This window comes from Chiloscyllium plagiosum, unplaced genomic scaffold (assembly GCF_037043375.1).
Source record: "Chiloscyllium plagiosum isolate Xiang-an unplaced genomic scaffold, Cpla_swu_hap1 HiC_scaffold_8, whole genome shotgun sequence".
NCBI lineage: Eukaryota > Metazoa > Chordata > Chondrichthyes > Orectolobiformes > Hemiscylliidae > Chiloscyllium > Chiloscyllium plagiosum.
Window position 1 is genome coordinate 97,613,542 of NW_028270146.1, and position 16,963 is coordinate 97,630,504.

The following is a 16,963-nucleotide window of genomic DNA, read 5'->3' on the forward strand; positions in this document are numbered from 1 at the left end:
GTTCAACTGATCCAGTAACAACTGAGAACTTAACTTTGGGTTTACTGCAAAGCTCAAGTTACAAAGACACCTAGGAGCATACAATGTAAATGTTTTTTTCAATTTGTATTGAATTTCTAAATGAAATCACATACAATTATCTAATGTCTAAAGCCATTTTACCTGTTCATAACTTATGACAGTTTTGAATAGGCTTTGATTATGCAGTCCTAGTTGGAGACAGTGATACATTCAGGTATTTAGTTCAATATGTATATGAAGGGGATTGACCTTTCCTTTAGGTATAGGGTCTTCACGTTTCGTGGTCAGCTGGTGGATTGCAGTAGTATCTGCTGAGAGCCAGACTACTTCACATTTCTACTGCTCCAGGTGGGAGCTGAATATCACTCATTCATTCTGCTCATCTTACACTTAATTCAGCTTATTGGGAAATACTGCCCTTTACCATAGTGTGCAGAGCAGTACAACATAGGTGAGGATGCACCTTCCTCCAGGTACTGAGAATGGTGTGACATAATCATTGTTGAGGCTCTCAGTCTGCAGTGATCACGCCCAACGTGCCCTGAACTTGGCCTTCTGGGTTGCCAGAATATCATGGGTATAGTGGCAACAATCCAGATGCAGACTTAATGATACTGTGCATTGGAGGATGTCTCTCTGATCATAGTCAGAGGGATTTAAAACAATAGAACTTGAGTGCAATATACCACATTTAGCTGGTCTGAGGACTTGTTTTGCAGGTATTCAAATTTATATTGGGGCCTACAACTAATTGCCTCATCGTAAGAAACTGAAGTATTGCTAAAAGGAGGCAAGAGGTTGAAGCATTTCATCTGGCATTGATTAGAACTGGGATGCAAGAAACTGACTTGAAAAAGGAGCATCTTTTTATGTTGTATGAGAAGAGGGTGCTGATTGGTCAGGCCATCGTTGGCTTGGAGATACAGCAAGTTACCTGTCACTCTTAATCCTGAGACCAATCAGGTAGATTCTGGTTAGTCAGGATGTTGCCATAGGGATGCAGTGGAGAAGTGGAAATTTAAAAGCAGAATTCATATGATTCTTGTGCACCACATATTAGTTCAGTGTACAGAAGCTGTGGTAAAAGTGACATTCACTGAACAGTGAAATTTTGTCAGCAGTGAATTGAGTGATCCAGAATTGAGACAATACTGCTGGGTTAGTGAGTGTGATACCATCACTGCCAATGTACATTTCTGCAAATACACAAGAGCAATGATAAAAGACTGTAGTAAATGAATTGCAGACTCATGGATGGTTTCTACTTTCTGTCATCATAGCTGTCGTTGACTGGAAATATGCTGAGCTGGACAGTGATGAAGAAAATGAAGAGCTGCTTAGCCAGCGAATTCTGAAACAGGTCTGATTTGCAGTGTTTTGAGGTAATTTTTTGTGTGTCTTTAAACCTGCAGAAGGGCTCAGTTTAAGTGAGGAATAAAAGATACAGGAGCCAGGCAAGATTTTAAAATTCTTCTCTTTGTTTCCAAATGCATTTGTGGTCTCCTTGCTCCTCTAGCAATACAGTAACCCTCTCCTTAAAGATATCTTGCACATCCCTCATTTTCAGTGCTCGACCTCTTCCACTGCAAGCTAATCTCCCCAAGTTTTTTTTATTTGAAACATTTGAACAGCAGAAACTTTCCAACAAGCACCAAGACATGGCTTGGATGGTGGTGAGAAGGGCTCTGCCTGTGAGATCCTTTATGCACACCTGGACTTTCTGCCGCATCGCACGCTGCCCTCAAAGTGGCTGCAGTGGGGACGAGACTATCACACACCTCCTTTTGGAATGTGCCTATGCAGAGGAAGTCTGGAGAGGAATGCAGTGGTGTTTGTCGAGGTTCGTCCCGAGCAGCGCTGTGACGCGGGACTCCGTGCTCTACGGCCTGTTCCCCGAGACGGACACTGAGACAAACATCAACTGCGCCTGGAGGATATCAACTCAGTGAAGGACGCTCTCTGGGCGGTCCGAAACCTGTTGATGTTCCAGCTAAAGGAGTTGACCCCAACTGAGTGTTGCAGACTGGCACATTCCAAGGTCCAGGACTACATGTTGAGGAACGCACTGAAGCTTGGGGCAGCTGCCGCCAAGGCGCAGTGGGGAAAGACCACCATGTAACATCTGCCTGCCTAAGAAGAACAGGGAGCCCATGCAGTCATTTGGGCTCCGCTGGCGCCTCAGCTAAAAATGTAATCGTACAGACCTGTAAGTAGGAATGATTACTCTGTTTCGGTATGCAAAGAAATGGAATGTTTACATATGTATGGCATGTCCAATTGTATAGATCATCAAAATATTTTATGAATAAAGTATATTTTTGAAATTAAAAAAAATTTGAACAGCAGAATCATTGTTAGGTTTCATAAGCACTGTTAGAACAGGTACATTTCTTCATCAATGATTTCCTATAAGCTGCCAATAAATGATCAGTTCCTGTTAAAATAATGTTTTCTGTACACTGAATGCATTCCTTATGCTTCTAGGTTAATGAAGAAATTGCCCTGGATGAAGCAAGTGGTTATAACATCCCTCTAGAGCGACCTAAGCCAGCTCAGGCCACACCGGCTGGGAAGAAGGTAATGTACATAAATGGAAATCAAAGTAAATATATGTTTATCTCTATTACTGATGTTGCTCATCTGTTTGACCAGATTTCGCACTAATTCAGTGTTCCTTTTGATGCTTCTGATGCCTTTTCAGCTAAGGTTAAATTAGTAATATAGGTGTGAAAAAAAACTTCAGACAGGCAGGAATGATGTTAAATGAAATGAGTTTGCCACTGGAAACTGCCTTAAAGCAATGCCATGTGTCAACTGCACAGAATTGCCTCAGTCTTGTCATCAGTTGGCAATACCTGTTTGGACACAGGGCGAGTCTAAGAACCAGAAGTTTTAGAGACAAGCCAGTTCCTTCTTAACAAATTATTCTTATCAGCTGGACTTCCCAACATGCCTGTTGTCCATCTCTCTCAACTACTGCGACTAATGTTCCTTAACCCACTTTTAGCATTACCATCTCCATAACCACCTCCTATTCTATGACCCTTTGAGATGTCTGTGCTTGTCCAATTCTGCCTTCTGATGTATCCTCGATTTTAATCGCTCCACTATTTGGCAGCCATATGTTCAGCTGCTTATGTCCAAAGCTTGTATTAAGTCCTATTCTTTCTCTATCCTCTTTCCATCCTCTCAGGCCCTCTTTAAAACTTGCATCTCATTTCCCTTGTGTGATTTGATACCATTTTATTTTTCATCCCACTCCAATAAGGCACCTTTGAATGCTTTACTTTGATAAAGCTGACATATAAATACAGGCTGTTTGCTATAAGTACTTCTGACTTTGTATCTCTCTCTCTCAGTTGCAGTCGACACCCACAGTGCCAACTGCTGAGGCAACAGACAGTGATGAGGAACTGCCTTGGTGCTGCATCTGCAATAGTGATGCTGTGATCCGTTGTCGTGACTGCGATGGAGACCTCTACTGCCAGAGATGTTTCAGGTAAGAATGATTGTGTGCTACACCTCACTTACTGTTCCAGAATGACATGTTGAAACTGCCTACTACTTGTCACCACGATTGAAGAAGCAAAGTAGTTTTATCATCATTCATTTAGAACTTGCCATAATGGTTGCTGGAATTTATCCACGCAACATAAAATCAAGACAGAGGCCAATTCTAGTCATTGAAAAGTACTGAGTCAATTGACATGAGCTTTTTTAGCATATTAACCGGAGATATTCTGCTTATACGCAATTTATTTCACTTATTTGCAATCTTACTTGGTAATAAGGTAACTTTTAAACAATTATTGCGTCAATTTATCTCCACAGGGAGGGTCATGATAAATTTGAAAGAAAAGAACACAGAACATCCAAGTACCGTCCACCAAACAAGAAGAAATAACATCCACATCAACATCCTTGTGAAATCTCCCACCATCTGACACTAAGGAAGTTTGAACTAGATGTGAAAATCTAGATTATAAATTAACACTGAGCAAGAACAAGTGTGACAGAAATTGCCCCATACAAATGATGCCATACATATTGATGTGCAGCAGCCAGCTCCTGACTGAGAAGCATCCAGCGTTGTCTTATTTTTTTGCAGTGTTCCTGGGAGTCTGCCGCACCATAAAATTTTTTTGTGGATTTTTTTATGCATGTCCACGGCAACACCTTATCTCGGGACCTCTTTTCATTTGGAAATGTTGTGCATTAACAGATTAAATGACGCTCAGTTTACAATCCTGAATCCAATTTTGAATATGTTAATTAGAGATAAAAGGATACAAGCAGAGGTTTATATTGGAGCTCACTGAAATCAATGTTGGTTAACAGAATGAAATTGTACTATAACTTGACAAATTTAAATATGTACACACTATTGAAAATAATGTTTGCCCTCCCTCAGCAGTCATTTGTAACAGACTGATATTTTCTTAATGGAAATAGATTATAACTACGTTTCTTTTTTTTTTGAAAGCTACAAAGATTTTTAATCCTCAGTCGTCACCATGCTGTGGGTCATCTGTTCTCCTTTTCCATGAATACCAATTTCATGACCAACTATTGGGAGAAATGTGCAAATGAGTCTTGTACAATATGACCCCGTCCCTCTGTTTTCATTTCCATTCTTTTCACATGAGTATGTTTGGTTCCTACTTATGCTTTTGCATAGCGCCAGCTGTTGTTGTAATGACCTTCAGTAAGTGGCCAATCCGTCTTGGTCACACTACTTAAATAAGTTACATGTCACCTTTACTGAACTCATCTCCTGAATACAGAGAGCTCTAGAGCTGTTTAGGAGGCAATCTACTAATTCCAAATCTGATAACATATTTGTGTATTTAAGTACTGACAAGCAAAGATTCACAATAAAACAACATTTTAAGAGGAAAAAGCTGTGATCTCTGTTTCCAAATTTATGTAATGCTAGGAGTGCGTGTACCAATGTCTATTGAAAATTGGACTGTTAACTAAATAACGCTACCTCCTAAGGATTTATAAGGTCACAGCTCGCATGACAGCAGGCTATAGTCCAACAGGTTTATTTGAAATCATGAGCTTTTCATAGTTTTGAAACCCCATTCCATGTAATTCTAATGACCGCTATCTCAATGATTGCAAGAAGTATTATCCTACTCAGTGCAATTCTATATTAAGAAGCAAAGTAATTTTAAGCGAAAAATCCATGCATTAAATGGTCAGAGTAAGTTTACCCAACAGTTTAAAAAAGCAGAGTCGAGAGTGTGGTGCTGGACAACATAGCAGGTCAGGCAGCTTCAGAGGAGCAGGAGAATTGACGTTCTGGGTACAGGCCCTTCATCAGCGCAGATCATTCCTGATGAAGGGCTTATGCCCAAAAGATTGATTTTCCTGCTCCTCGGATGCTGCCTGACCTGGTGTGCTTTTCCAGCACCACACTTTTGACTCTGATCTCCAGCATCTGCAGACCTCACTTTCTCCTAGTTTAAAAAGGCAATAACAGTTCAAATTCCAAACCCAGTATTAGCTGGCGTATATGCATTGTGTCTTAGATGATAAACTGTGTTAGCTGCAACATTTTCAATGGCTTGATTGGCATCGGGCTTAAATAGCAAAGCAGTGAAAAAGGAATTTTTTTTTTTAAAAAAGCAGTAGGCATTCTGTTTTTCCAAACAGATCATGGCTAATCCTCTGAATAAAAATCAAAAGATCTGCAGATGCTGTAAATCAGAAACAAAAACAGAAATTGCTGGAAAAGCTCAGCAAGTCTGGCAGTATCTGTGGAGAGAAAGCGAGAGTTTCCATTTCGGGTCTGGTGACCCTTCTTCAGGACTGATAGCCTGAAAGTAATATTATATGCAGAAGATAGGGTGTAAGGAGTAAATGGTTAGGTGGGTGTCGGAGAATTGTCCAATTATGAATAAAGCTTGTATGTGAATCTTGTGAAATTAACACACACTGGTTTATTTCATGACATCATGGGAAGAGAAACTGACCGCACGTATGCAGAATGGTCACTGTACAGCTGAGTCTCAGCCTCTTTCCCCGAAGTACAGGCACATACAGTTTTTAAAGGGTTACAGGAGATCGATGCTATTTGTAAGACAATACAGTTCTGATTACAGTTGATTGTTCTGTCCATTTCAAAAATGTCAAACTATGCTGAGGGTCTGGCAATATCGATCAGTTAAATAATGGCAATAGGAGATTAGTTAATCTAAAGGCATCGATAACATAATCGGGAGTATTCTGCCCACAATAGTCCTATTAGGCTGTGGTCATCCTTATCAAGTACCTTGGTGACATCTAGTCTGCAAGACTATTGTATTGGCTGGATTCCTGGAGAGGCAGGGAGGGCCTTCGGGGCTTCTGGAGGTGCAGTGTTATTGTGAGCTACGGAATCCCATTAGCAGGTCTTTTTAGATAACTCCGCTGAGGTAATGGCTCGTTTACTTCAGTTCCTGAGTATAACTAATTTGAGGCACCAATGGCATTGTGGGTAGGCTCTCTTTTAGCTAGGGACAAACATGGTTTCCATACGCAAGTGGTCTGTAGGCCTTCTTCCACAGTGGGGATAGAGCGCAAAGAGAGTTGGACTGACAAAGGAGTAGGGCAGAATGTAGATGTTCATCAAAGCGGTCACCCAGTCTATGTTTCGTTTCCCCAATGTAGAGGAGACCACATTATGAGCAGCGAATGCAGTAGAATAGATTGGCTACCAATATCCCGTATAAACCTACCAACTCCCACAGCTGCCTGAATCCTCGCACCCTACTTCCTGTAAAGACTCCATTCCATTCTCCTAGTTTCTCTGTCTTTGTCGCAAATGTTCTGACCAGGCCAACTAGGACAAGGGAATGTCCAAAATGTCCACCTTCTTCCTCAACCAAGGATTCCCTAGCACCATTGTCAATCGGGCCCTCAACTGGATTCAATCCATCTCCCACAATCTACCCTCACCCCCTCTCTTCCCTCCCACAACAATTATAGGTTCCCCTGTCCTTACCTACTGTCCCATCAGCATCCATATCTAGAAGATCATCAGCTACCAATTCAGCCATCTCAAGTGAGAAGCAGCACTTCACACAATCTACTCTACTGCATTCACTGCTCACAATACAGTCTCCTTTACACTGGGGAAGCAAAGCATAGACGGTGACCGCTTTGCTGAACATTTACGTTCTGCCTGCAAAAATGACACTGAGCTTCCGCTTGTCTGCTACTTTAGCACACCACCCTGTTCCCTGGCTAAAGTCTCTGTCTTAGGCTTGCGAAGGTGTTCTAGTGAAGGCCAGTGCAAGCTGGAAGAACAAAACCTCATTTTCCATCTGGAGACCTTGCAGCGCTCTGGGCTCTATATATAAAGTTCAATAATTTTAGGGCCTGAACTTTCCTATGTCCTAGCCCATACCCCACACACCCGACCTTGCTATCATATAGTCTACCTATTGTTAGCCACTAACAGTCCCCATTAAGAGCTCTTTACCCTCCTAGCCAGGTTGTTATCTACTCCTTTGCTTATCCAACTGCTCCTCTCTTTGGATTCTATCCCCACCTCTCGCTTATTCCTTACCCCCTTCTTCACCCTATCTTCTGCATATTAACTGACATTTTCCTAGCTACCATCAGTTCTGAGGAAGGGTCACTGCACCTGAAATGCTAACTCTGATTTCTCTTCACAGATGCTGCCAGACCTGCTGAGCTTTTCCAGCAACTCCTGTTTTTGTTTATGGCTAATCTAACTCTATGACGTATTTCTAACACATCACTTTGCCAAGTGCTTTGTTTTAATATTCAGACAAAGGGAGGAACATCTCCTCTGAATTAGAAGTGTCAGTAAAAATTGGATTTCACAAACACCTATACAAAGGTGACTTGAATGCTGAGCAGCACTGCATATAGAGATTTCACAAATGAGAAGCTTGCTACCGACGCAGCTTGTTGATGGATAAGCAATAAGATTAAAGAAGAGGCAGGTTCACTTGCCTTACACAACACCCTGCCTGATTTTCATGGACACCATAACTCTGACATTATCTTACAGACCACTCATTGTGCTGTCAAATGACATTATTTGAATAGCTAAAGTTTGCTTTGCCAATGCAATGACATAGAAAGAGAGAAACTCAACAAGTAAGAAAAGAAATTATTTTCCCAATAATTAACTTATGTAAGTAAAAATTCTTACAAAAATAGCTGCAGGATAGACAATAAATTTGGAGACCTTCTGATATAATCAGGAACTGATGGATACTGGAGACTCAAGCCAAATCCCTGCAATACTGAGTTATTTATCTACTTGTATTAAACCAAATTCTTAGCATCCACACCCTTTTCTATTTGAAAGCAAGATGTACCTTGTCCTAGCATTTCTGGAACTTTTGCTTTGATTGGCAATCTTTCAGGTTGCTTAAAGGTACATTGCACGTCTAGGCTAATTCAGGAACAGGTTTGGCCTCACCTCCACATTTGTCAGTTCTGGGATCGAGCAGTACAATGCATAGTCTCCATTTTCGGGGGACCTCTGCGTCTGCAAGAAGTACACAGATGAGAATAAATTTAGTCAGGAAAAGAAAAGGATGAAGGAAATGACCAAACGTTGTCTTTGTGGAAGATTGCACAATGAACTCAAGTTTTGCTGGAAAGAGCATTGGATCAATATCTTTGCTACCACTTCCTTAATTCCGGTGTCAGGTCATTTTGATTTCTGTCAAGTGGATTAATCGAGTGGCCTGACCGTGGTGAATCAAACCAAACTTTCTTTGCAAAGTATGGCATCAAAGTGGGGAAGTGTTTCTGAGAAGTTCTTATCTGATTGTGTGTGTGTATATATATATATATATATATATATAGTCCGAGACAATATATGCAGGAATCCAAAGTAGACAAGCAGGAGGCTGAAAGAATACAGCAAGCCAGCCAGCATCAAGAGGTGGCAAAGTCAATGTTTCAGGTATAAGAGGAGAAAGGAGGGGGGAGGAAAGCAAGGGAGGGTAAGTAAGAAACAGGTAAGGGACGGAGAGGTAGGGGTAGTGAAGAAAGCGGAGGGGGAGTGAGGAAATGTTGAGTGACAAAAGGAGATAGGAATATGCTGGGTGGAGGAGTGAAGGAGAATCCAATGGTGGAGAGTGAGAATATGGGGGGAGAGGCATTGACTGTGGAAGTGGCAGGCACTTTGGAGGCCAGGCACAAGCTGTGCATGATCCAGGCGAGCAAATGAGATACAGAGAATTCAGAGTGGGTATTGTTCACTGCTTACTCCAAAGGGAACTCCATGTTGTACAATGATATCTCCAGGGCATACTCCATGGGCACCAGCCACACTCACGAATGTCCCATCCTCCAAGAACCTCCGTGGTGTAATCTCTGATCCACTGGCAAGAATTTTTAGTCAGGGGATTCCAGGATAGCAATTGAAGAGCAGCCACTGGTACTGGTCCAGAGAGTGTTTATTTATACAATCCTGCAATGATTCTGGAGTAGGATCCAATACAGAGTTGCCCATGTGACCAATCCTGAGATATGCTACCAGAAAGATTCCATCATATTCCAGTTGAGTGTCTCTGCTAACACAATGTAGTTGGAACACTTTATTTCCGTCATAATATATGCAATCAGGAACAAGATGAATCAGTCCCACAATGTGTCCGATCCCATTAGGATGCAGTTGGCCCAATGAGACAAATAGAAAGCGATATCTGTGCCAGATCACCAAAAGGTAAAACATTTAATTGATACTGTTCAGGTTACTACAATACTAATAAAAGGTATAGCACTGTTACTAATTCGGAAGTTAGACAAAACAATTATATGGTGACATTTTAGGCAAGCTCAAATGTATTATTTTATCCAGCTACCTTTTCAAAGCGCCTATTTGGATTTTTACTATCACTGTACATTCTAAAACTGTTACTTGGTAATCATTGTGTTTCATATTTTTCAATTGCACTTGGACAAAAAATTGTTTTGACATTCTTAACTTACAGCTTCACCTTTTTGGCCAATAGATCTTTTCTGGATCCAGTTTCTAAATGTTTTCTTCCTTGTTTTTGTACTCTGCAACTGAAAATGTGTTGCTGGAAAAGCGCAGCAGGTCAGGCAGCATCCAGGGAACAGGAGAATCGACGTTTCGGGCATAAGCCCTTCTTCAGGAATGCCCGAAACGTCGATTCTCCTGTTCCCTGGATGCTGCCTGACCTGCTGCGCTTTTCCAGCAACACATTTTCAGCTCTGATCTCCAGCATCTGCAGACCTCACTTTCTCCTTTGTACTCTGCACCTTAATTTACAAAGCCAAGCCATCCTGTATGCTTTCTTATCAATGTGTCTGCCACTGTTAAAAAGGTTTGTGAAAATGCAAAACCCAAGTCCTTCTGCGCTTGCACCCTCAGTCTAGGTTATGGAGTCTCCATATTGTTTCCAAAACTACTTTGTATTAAATTGGATATGTTTATATGGCTGAAATTTGCTGCTATCCTGCTCACTATTTACTAAATTTCCAATTTTTGTAGCATCTGCAGACTTCAAAAATTTTGACTCCCATTCACTAGGCAAAGAATTTACAGGACATTTATAACATGAGAGGTGGCGATTTGGCCTATCGTGTTCCTGACATTCAATAAAGCCTTACCCAGCCTTGTTCCACCTTCCTGCATTAAATTCATAGGCCTGTAAGTCATGACTTCTCCAGTGGACATCCATTGTAACTTTTTTAAATGTGAGTGCTTCTGCTTTCAGGTAGTAAGTTTGAGATCCATACAATCCTCTGGGTGAAAAATACATTTCCTCATCTTCACTATGTGAACTTTGACCCCTTTACTCTACTCAGGCCCCTCATAATCTTAGATTACTCAATGAAGTTGCCTCTTGGCCTTCCTTGTTCCAAGTAAGGTAACCCTAAGATGCCCAATCTCTTCTCATAGTAAACATTTTTCATCCTGGCAACATGCCTGTAAATCCCCTCAACCTTTTCAACCACAATCTCATTTTCCCTGTTAACATGGTCTGCAGGGCTACACGCCATACACAAGTTGTGGTCCAACAAGTGTTGAGTACAGTTTTAGCATGTCCTCCCTGTTCTTCTCTTCTGTGCTTTAGTTAACATGCATTTTCTAAACCAGCTCATTTGACCAGATTCTATAAAAACTTTTAATTCCTTCACTGATGCAGAGAGTAGGCCCAACATCTCCTCAGTTACTCAACCGTTTTGTCACACTAACATGGAGCTAAAAATCCTTCCAGAACATTGCTTCAGCATTTAACTTCCAGAATCCCTTTATGGGTAAACAGAAACTGAGAACTTTGACTTTAAGGAGCAAAAATACTCATTACCAAGCAGAGCTTCATCCCCTCTGCATTTACTCCCTTCTCTATTGCTGACCATCTTCAGTTCTGTTTTGCTGACATAGCACACATCAGGATTGGGAACTTGGGTCCATACCTCCAGTTGGCTCCCTCTTCAGCCTTGCCAGAGTTCGCCCAGGGCTGCGGTCTCCTATCCACTGGCCAGGTTTTCCATTGGATCTGTGGTTCCATTGGATCCAACGTCAGGTATTTTTCAACTATTCAACTCCTTACCTTTTATATGGTTTCTGCATTTCAGATCCAAGGTCATTTCTTGCTATTGCACTTATTCCATGTCATACTAACAAACCATGTTTCCTTCTGTCCTGTCCTTTCAAAATGTTACAGACTCCTGCGTATTTTATTGCAACTTTTGATATTCTTTTGTAATTATGGGAGACAGTTACAAGATCATGCCCATTAAATTTTGTGAGTACCATTGATTAACTTACTTTCCCTCGCTACCACCTCCCACCCGAATATATTTTGCTTTTGAGCAAACAGCCATCAATTTAGCCTTTTTTCCATTTCTCCCTCTTGACCCTATCTGCAACTGTTTTCCAATGTTTGTACTCTGTCCATTCCTGTACCACCCTGGGTATTGACTCTGGGCATTGTTTTCTAAAAAGGCTGCCATGTAATGCTGCCATATCCTTTTGCTTGTCAGTCTATAAACACTCCACAGACTCTTTAGTGATTTTTTTTAGTTGTCCTAGTCATAGGTATAGAGTTATAGAGTCAAACACACCCTATGGTCCAACTCATCAATGCCAATCAGATATCCTAAACAAATCTAGTCCTATTTGCTAGCATTTGGCCCACATCTTTCTCAACCCATTTTATTCATGCACCCATCCAGATGCCTTTAAATATCGTAATAGTACAGGCCTCCACCACATCCTCTGGCAATTCGTTCCATACACACACCACCCTCTGTGTGAAAATATTGCCCTTCTCACTTTCTCTCTCACTTTAAAGCTATGCTGTCTAGTTTTGGACTGCTCTACCCTGGGAAAAAGAGCTTGGCCATTTACCCTCTCCATGCCATTCATGATTTTATAAACTTCCAGAAGGTCACCCCATAGCCTCCAATGCTACAGGGATAATAGTCCCAGACTATTCAGCCTTTTGCTATCACTCAATCCCTCCAATCCAGTCAACTCCCTGTAAATATTTTCTGAACCCTTTCAAGTCTAACATCTTCCTTACGAAGTGCAACTAAAATTGTATGTAGTATTCTAAAGGTGTTGCAACATGACACTCCAATTTCTCTACTCAATGCACTGACCAATGTAGGTAAGCAAGGCAAATGCCTTTTTCACCACTCTGCCTACCTGCAACTCCACATTCAAGGAACTATACACCTGCACCCTGAATTCTTTGTTCAGCAGCACTCACCAGGGCCTAACCATTAATTGTACAAGTTCTGCACTGACTTGCCTTATCAAAATGTGCCACCTCACATTTATCTAAATTAAACTCCATTTGATACTCCTCAGCCCATTGGCCCATCTGATCAAGGTACTTTTGTACTCTGAGATAACTACTTGCAACTGTCCATTACATGACCAATTTTGGTGTCATCTGCAAATTTATTAATGATGCCTCCTATAAGTACATCCAAATCATTATTTTAAATAACAAAAAGCAGTGGACCCAGCACCAACCCTTGCAGCAAAAGCTGTTCACAAATCTCTTATCTGAAAAAAACAATCTCCATCACCACCCTCTGTTTCCTATCTTCAAGTTAATTTTGTATACAGTTGGCTAGCTCCCTCTGGAATTCCATGTGATCTAATCTTGCCGACCAGTGGAACTATGAGGCATGTGGAACCTTGTTAAATGCCTTGCTGTAGTCCATTTGGAATGCCAATCTGCCTTCTGTCTTGTTTGTCACTTCTTCAAAAAACTCAATCAAGTTAGTGAGATGCAATTTCTTATGCATAAAGTCATGTTGTCTCACCCTAATCGGCGCTAGTGTTGAGAGAGAATGCTGACTGAATTTCCGCGTATTGAAAAATAACCCTTCATTCATTTAATACACTGCCTAGTGAACCTCAATCATACTATTCGACATTTCTTATCCACTGGAGTACCAAGTGAGCTGTTCTTAACCATGCAACTATACGATGGCAAGGGGAATGAATTTTGAAGGTGGCAGACAAAATGGGCTGCACCACTCTGGATGGTCATGCTTCTTGAGGGTTGGGTGTTCTGCTCATTTTTGAGATGAATTTCTGCTGTGCCTCCTAAATTGCCCCCAGGAACTCCTGCCATTGCTGCTCCAACATCTTCCTTGCTAGGCCGTCCTTCCAAACAGCTCCGGCCATCTCTTCCCTCATGTCTTTGGAATTACCTTTACTCAATTGTAATACAATTACATCTGATTCCAGCTTCTCCCTCAAACTGCCGCGTAAATTCTATTATATTATGGTCACTGGCTCCTAGGGATTCCTTCACTTTCAGCTCTCTAATCACGCCTGCCTCATCAGACATCACCAAATCCAGAATTGCCTGTTCCATTGTGGGCGCACCACAAGCTGCTCCATAAAAAAAATCCTATGGACATTCACTGAGCTCCTTTTCTTGGGATCTGCTACCAACCTGATTTTCTCAGTCCACTAGTATTTTGAATTCCTCCATGACTTTTTTTTAATAGTGCCTTTTCTATCTCCTGATTTATTTGACTACTGCTAGGAAGCTTGTATATAACTCTCATCAAAGTCATTTATCCTTTGCAGTTCCTCAACTTTTCCCCGTACAAATTCTACATCTTCCAAATCTGTATCACTTCTTCCTTTCAATTTCATAGCATTTCTTACTAACAAAGCAACCCCATCTCATCTGCCTACTCTATCCATCCTTGCAATAGAACTGTATCCTTAGGTGATTATTTCCCAGCCCTCATCCCATTGCACCCACATCTCTGGGATACCCACAACATCAATTTCAATCTGTGCTATATTGTGTGCATTTAAGTTCATTTCTGCCTTGACTACCTCCTTTATCAGCTGTGCCTGAAGTTAGATTCCTGCCCCTTTCCATTCTCTGTGGCCTATTACTTGTTCTGAAAATGCTGGTATCCTCTGCTGAGCCCTCGTTCCCACTCTTTTCAATTTGCCAGCACCCTTGTCCCAGCATGATTCAGGTGCGTTCTAAGGAAGGGCCAGTGGTCCAAAAAAGTTAACTTTGATTTCTCTTCACAGATGCTGGCAGACCTGCTGAGCTTTCCCAGCAACTTCTGTTTGTATTTCTGATTTACAGGATCCGCAGTTCTTTTGGTTTTTATGACTTAGATGAAGACCCCATCCATTCAAACCAGCTCCTCCTTCCCCAGTACTGGTACCCATGTCCCATGAATTCAAACTCATTTCTCACTCACCAATCTTTGAGCCATATTTTTACTTGCTTAATCATGTTGACCCCGTGACAATTAGCTATGACTAGGTAGCAATCCAGAGATTATTGCCTTTTTCAGATTGGCTTTTTAATTTCGAATTTAGTGACTTATATTCTTTTTGTAGAGCCTCTTCCCTTTGATGTAATTGGTATCAATGGGGATTATGATGATTGGATCTTTTCCCTCCCAATCCAAATTCTTCTGCAGTCCAGATGAGGGATCCTGAAACTGGGTACCAGGCAAGCACCACAACCTTTGGGACTCTCGATCCTGGCCACAAATCTCCCAACTCCTCTACTCAATGCTCTGACCAATAAAGGAAAGCATACCAAATGCCTTTTTCATTATCCCATCTACCTCCAACTCTACTTTCATAAAAGTATGAACCTGCACTCCAAGGTCTCTTTGTTCAGTAACACTCCACAGGACCTTCCCACTAGGTGTATACGTCCTGGTTTGATTTGCCTTTCCACTCCTCAGCCCATTGGCCCCTCTGATCAAGATCCTGTTGTACTCTGAGTTAAATTTCTTCACTGTCCACTATACCTCCAATTTTGGTGTCATCTTCAAACTTACTAACTATACCTCCCATGTTGACATCCAAATCATTTATATAAATTTAAAAAACATTCTAGAAATGTTTTCCCTGGAGTGTCGGAGGCTGAGGGGTGACTTTATAGAGGTTTATGAAATCATGAGGGGCATGGATAGGATAAATAGACAGTTTTTTTCCCCTGGGATGGGGGAGTCCAGAACTAGAGGGCACAGGTTTAGGGGGAGAGGGGAAAGATATAAAAGGGACCTGAGGGGCTACCTTTTCACGCAGAGGGTAGTACGTGCATGAAATGAGCTGCCAGAGGAAGTGATGGAGGCTTGTACAATTATAACATTTAAAAGGCATCTGGTATATGAATAGGAAGGGTTTAGAAGGATATGGGACTAGATTAGGTGAGGATATCTGGTCAGCCTGGTCAAGTTGGACTAAAGGGTCTGTTTCCATGCTGTACGTAATTCTGTAATAATCAAATTACCAGCTATTAGAAAAAAGTGAGGACTGCAGATGCTGGAGGTCAGAGCTGAAAAATGTGTTGCTGGAAAAGCGCAGCAGGTCAGGCAGCATCCAAGGAGCAGGAGAATCGACATTTCGGGCATAAGCCCTTCTTCAGGAACCATTTCCAGCAACACATTTTTAAGCAAATTACCAGCCAATACCAAGCAATTGAATTTCCTCTGATGCCACTCTTTATTTTGTACTGGACCCCTGATCCTGGGCTTCAATTTATCCTGCTAGAAAGACTTTACAAACTATAGGCTAAACAGCAAGCAAAAAAAATCTCTTCCCCTCTGCAACACATTCTGTTGTTGCCTCCAAAGTCCCTGAGCTTTATACTTACTCAAGCAGTGTCTCACTCCAGATGCAATCTCTTTCCTTATTCCGTGAAGCTTTCTGAAGATGCACTTTCAATAGGCTTGCTCTTAAATAGAGGTAAAAACAATGACTGCAGATGCTGGAAACCAGATTCTGGATCAGTGGTGCTGGAAGAGCACAGCAATTCAGGCAGCTCTTAAATAGAACTGAGATGACATTGCACATCTCTGGAGCAGGTGCGACTTGAACCTGAGTCTACTAGTCCAGGGAGAGGGGCATTACCACAAGAGGGCCCCATGACACATTCCAGGTCATCTTCAATAACAATTAATGTCCATTTAGACTTCAGGTGACTGACTGATAATTGTCCCTCTGGTAACCTGAGTCAGCTACATTATTAACCTGTTGCCAAAACACCTGGTTTGAGCTCTCCATTTATTTCTGAACCTTTGGAAATCAGCAATATTCATGCGAAACAAATAAGTTAAACAGGTAAAGTGACTGTACCTTCCAGCAAGAGCTTTTCCTTGAGACCAACAAAATATTTTTCGAAGGTAAAAAAAGCACCTTAGTCGTCAACGATTGTAAAATATTTGGCGCCTTCTTTAGTAATTTTGGACTGTGGAAGGAAAAGAGAAAGATAATTCTTACGAACAGAAGATGCCCACAATGGTGAAATATCATTACAATGGAGAGTCAGTTTGACTCTTTCCAAAGCAGTAATTTGTAAATGAAACAAAGAAATATAAACAGATAACGTGACTGTATCTTCCAGCAGGAGGTGTTTCTTGACATTTACGTGACATCCTTTCTTCAATAAGAAAATCATTATTGATTAATAATTGG

General features: G+C 41.4%; 1 protein-coding gene and 1 long non-coding RNA gene across 2 annotated transcripts in view; one reads left to right on the forward strand and one right to left on the reverse strand.

The window, feature by feature from the left end:
* zfyve19 (zinc finger, FYVE domain containing 19) overlaps positions 1-4,921 on the forward strand; it is a 23,699-nt gene extending 18,778 nt beyond the window's left edge. The window contains exons 8-11 of the mRNA XM_043698250.2: positions 1,302-1,381; positions 2,506-2,598; positions 3,381-3,520; positions 3,853-4,921. Coding sequence (XP_043554185.2) covers positions 1,302-1,381; positions 2,506-2,598; positions 3,381-3,520; positions 3,853-3,925 — 386 coding nt within the window. The 3' untranslated portion in view covers positions 3,926-4,921. The remainder of the gene's footprint in view (positions 1-1,301; positions 1,382-2,505; positions 2,599-3,380; positions 3,521-3,852) is intronic.
* Positions 1-16,738, reverse strand: part of LOC148149451 (uncharacterized) — a 21,660-nt gene extending 4,922 nt beyond the window's left edge. Inside the window, exons 1-2 of the long non-coding RNA XR_015757990.1 lie at positions 16,625-16,738; positions 8,468-8,536 (exon numbers count right to left, since the gene is read on the reverse strand). This is a non-coding gene — a long non-coding RNA (uncharacterized LOC148149451). The remainder of the gene's footprint in view (positions 1-8,467; positions 8,537-16,624) is intronic.
* Positions 16,739-16,963: the final 225 nt, after the last annotated feature.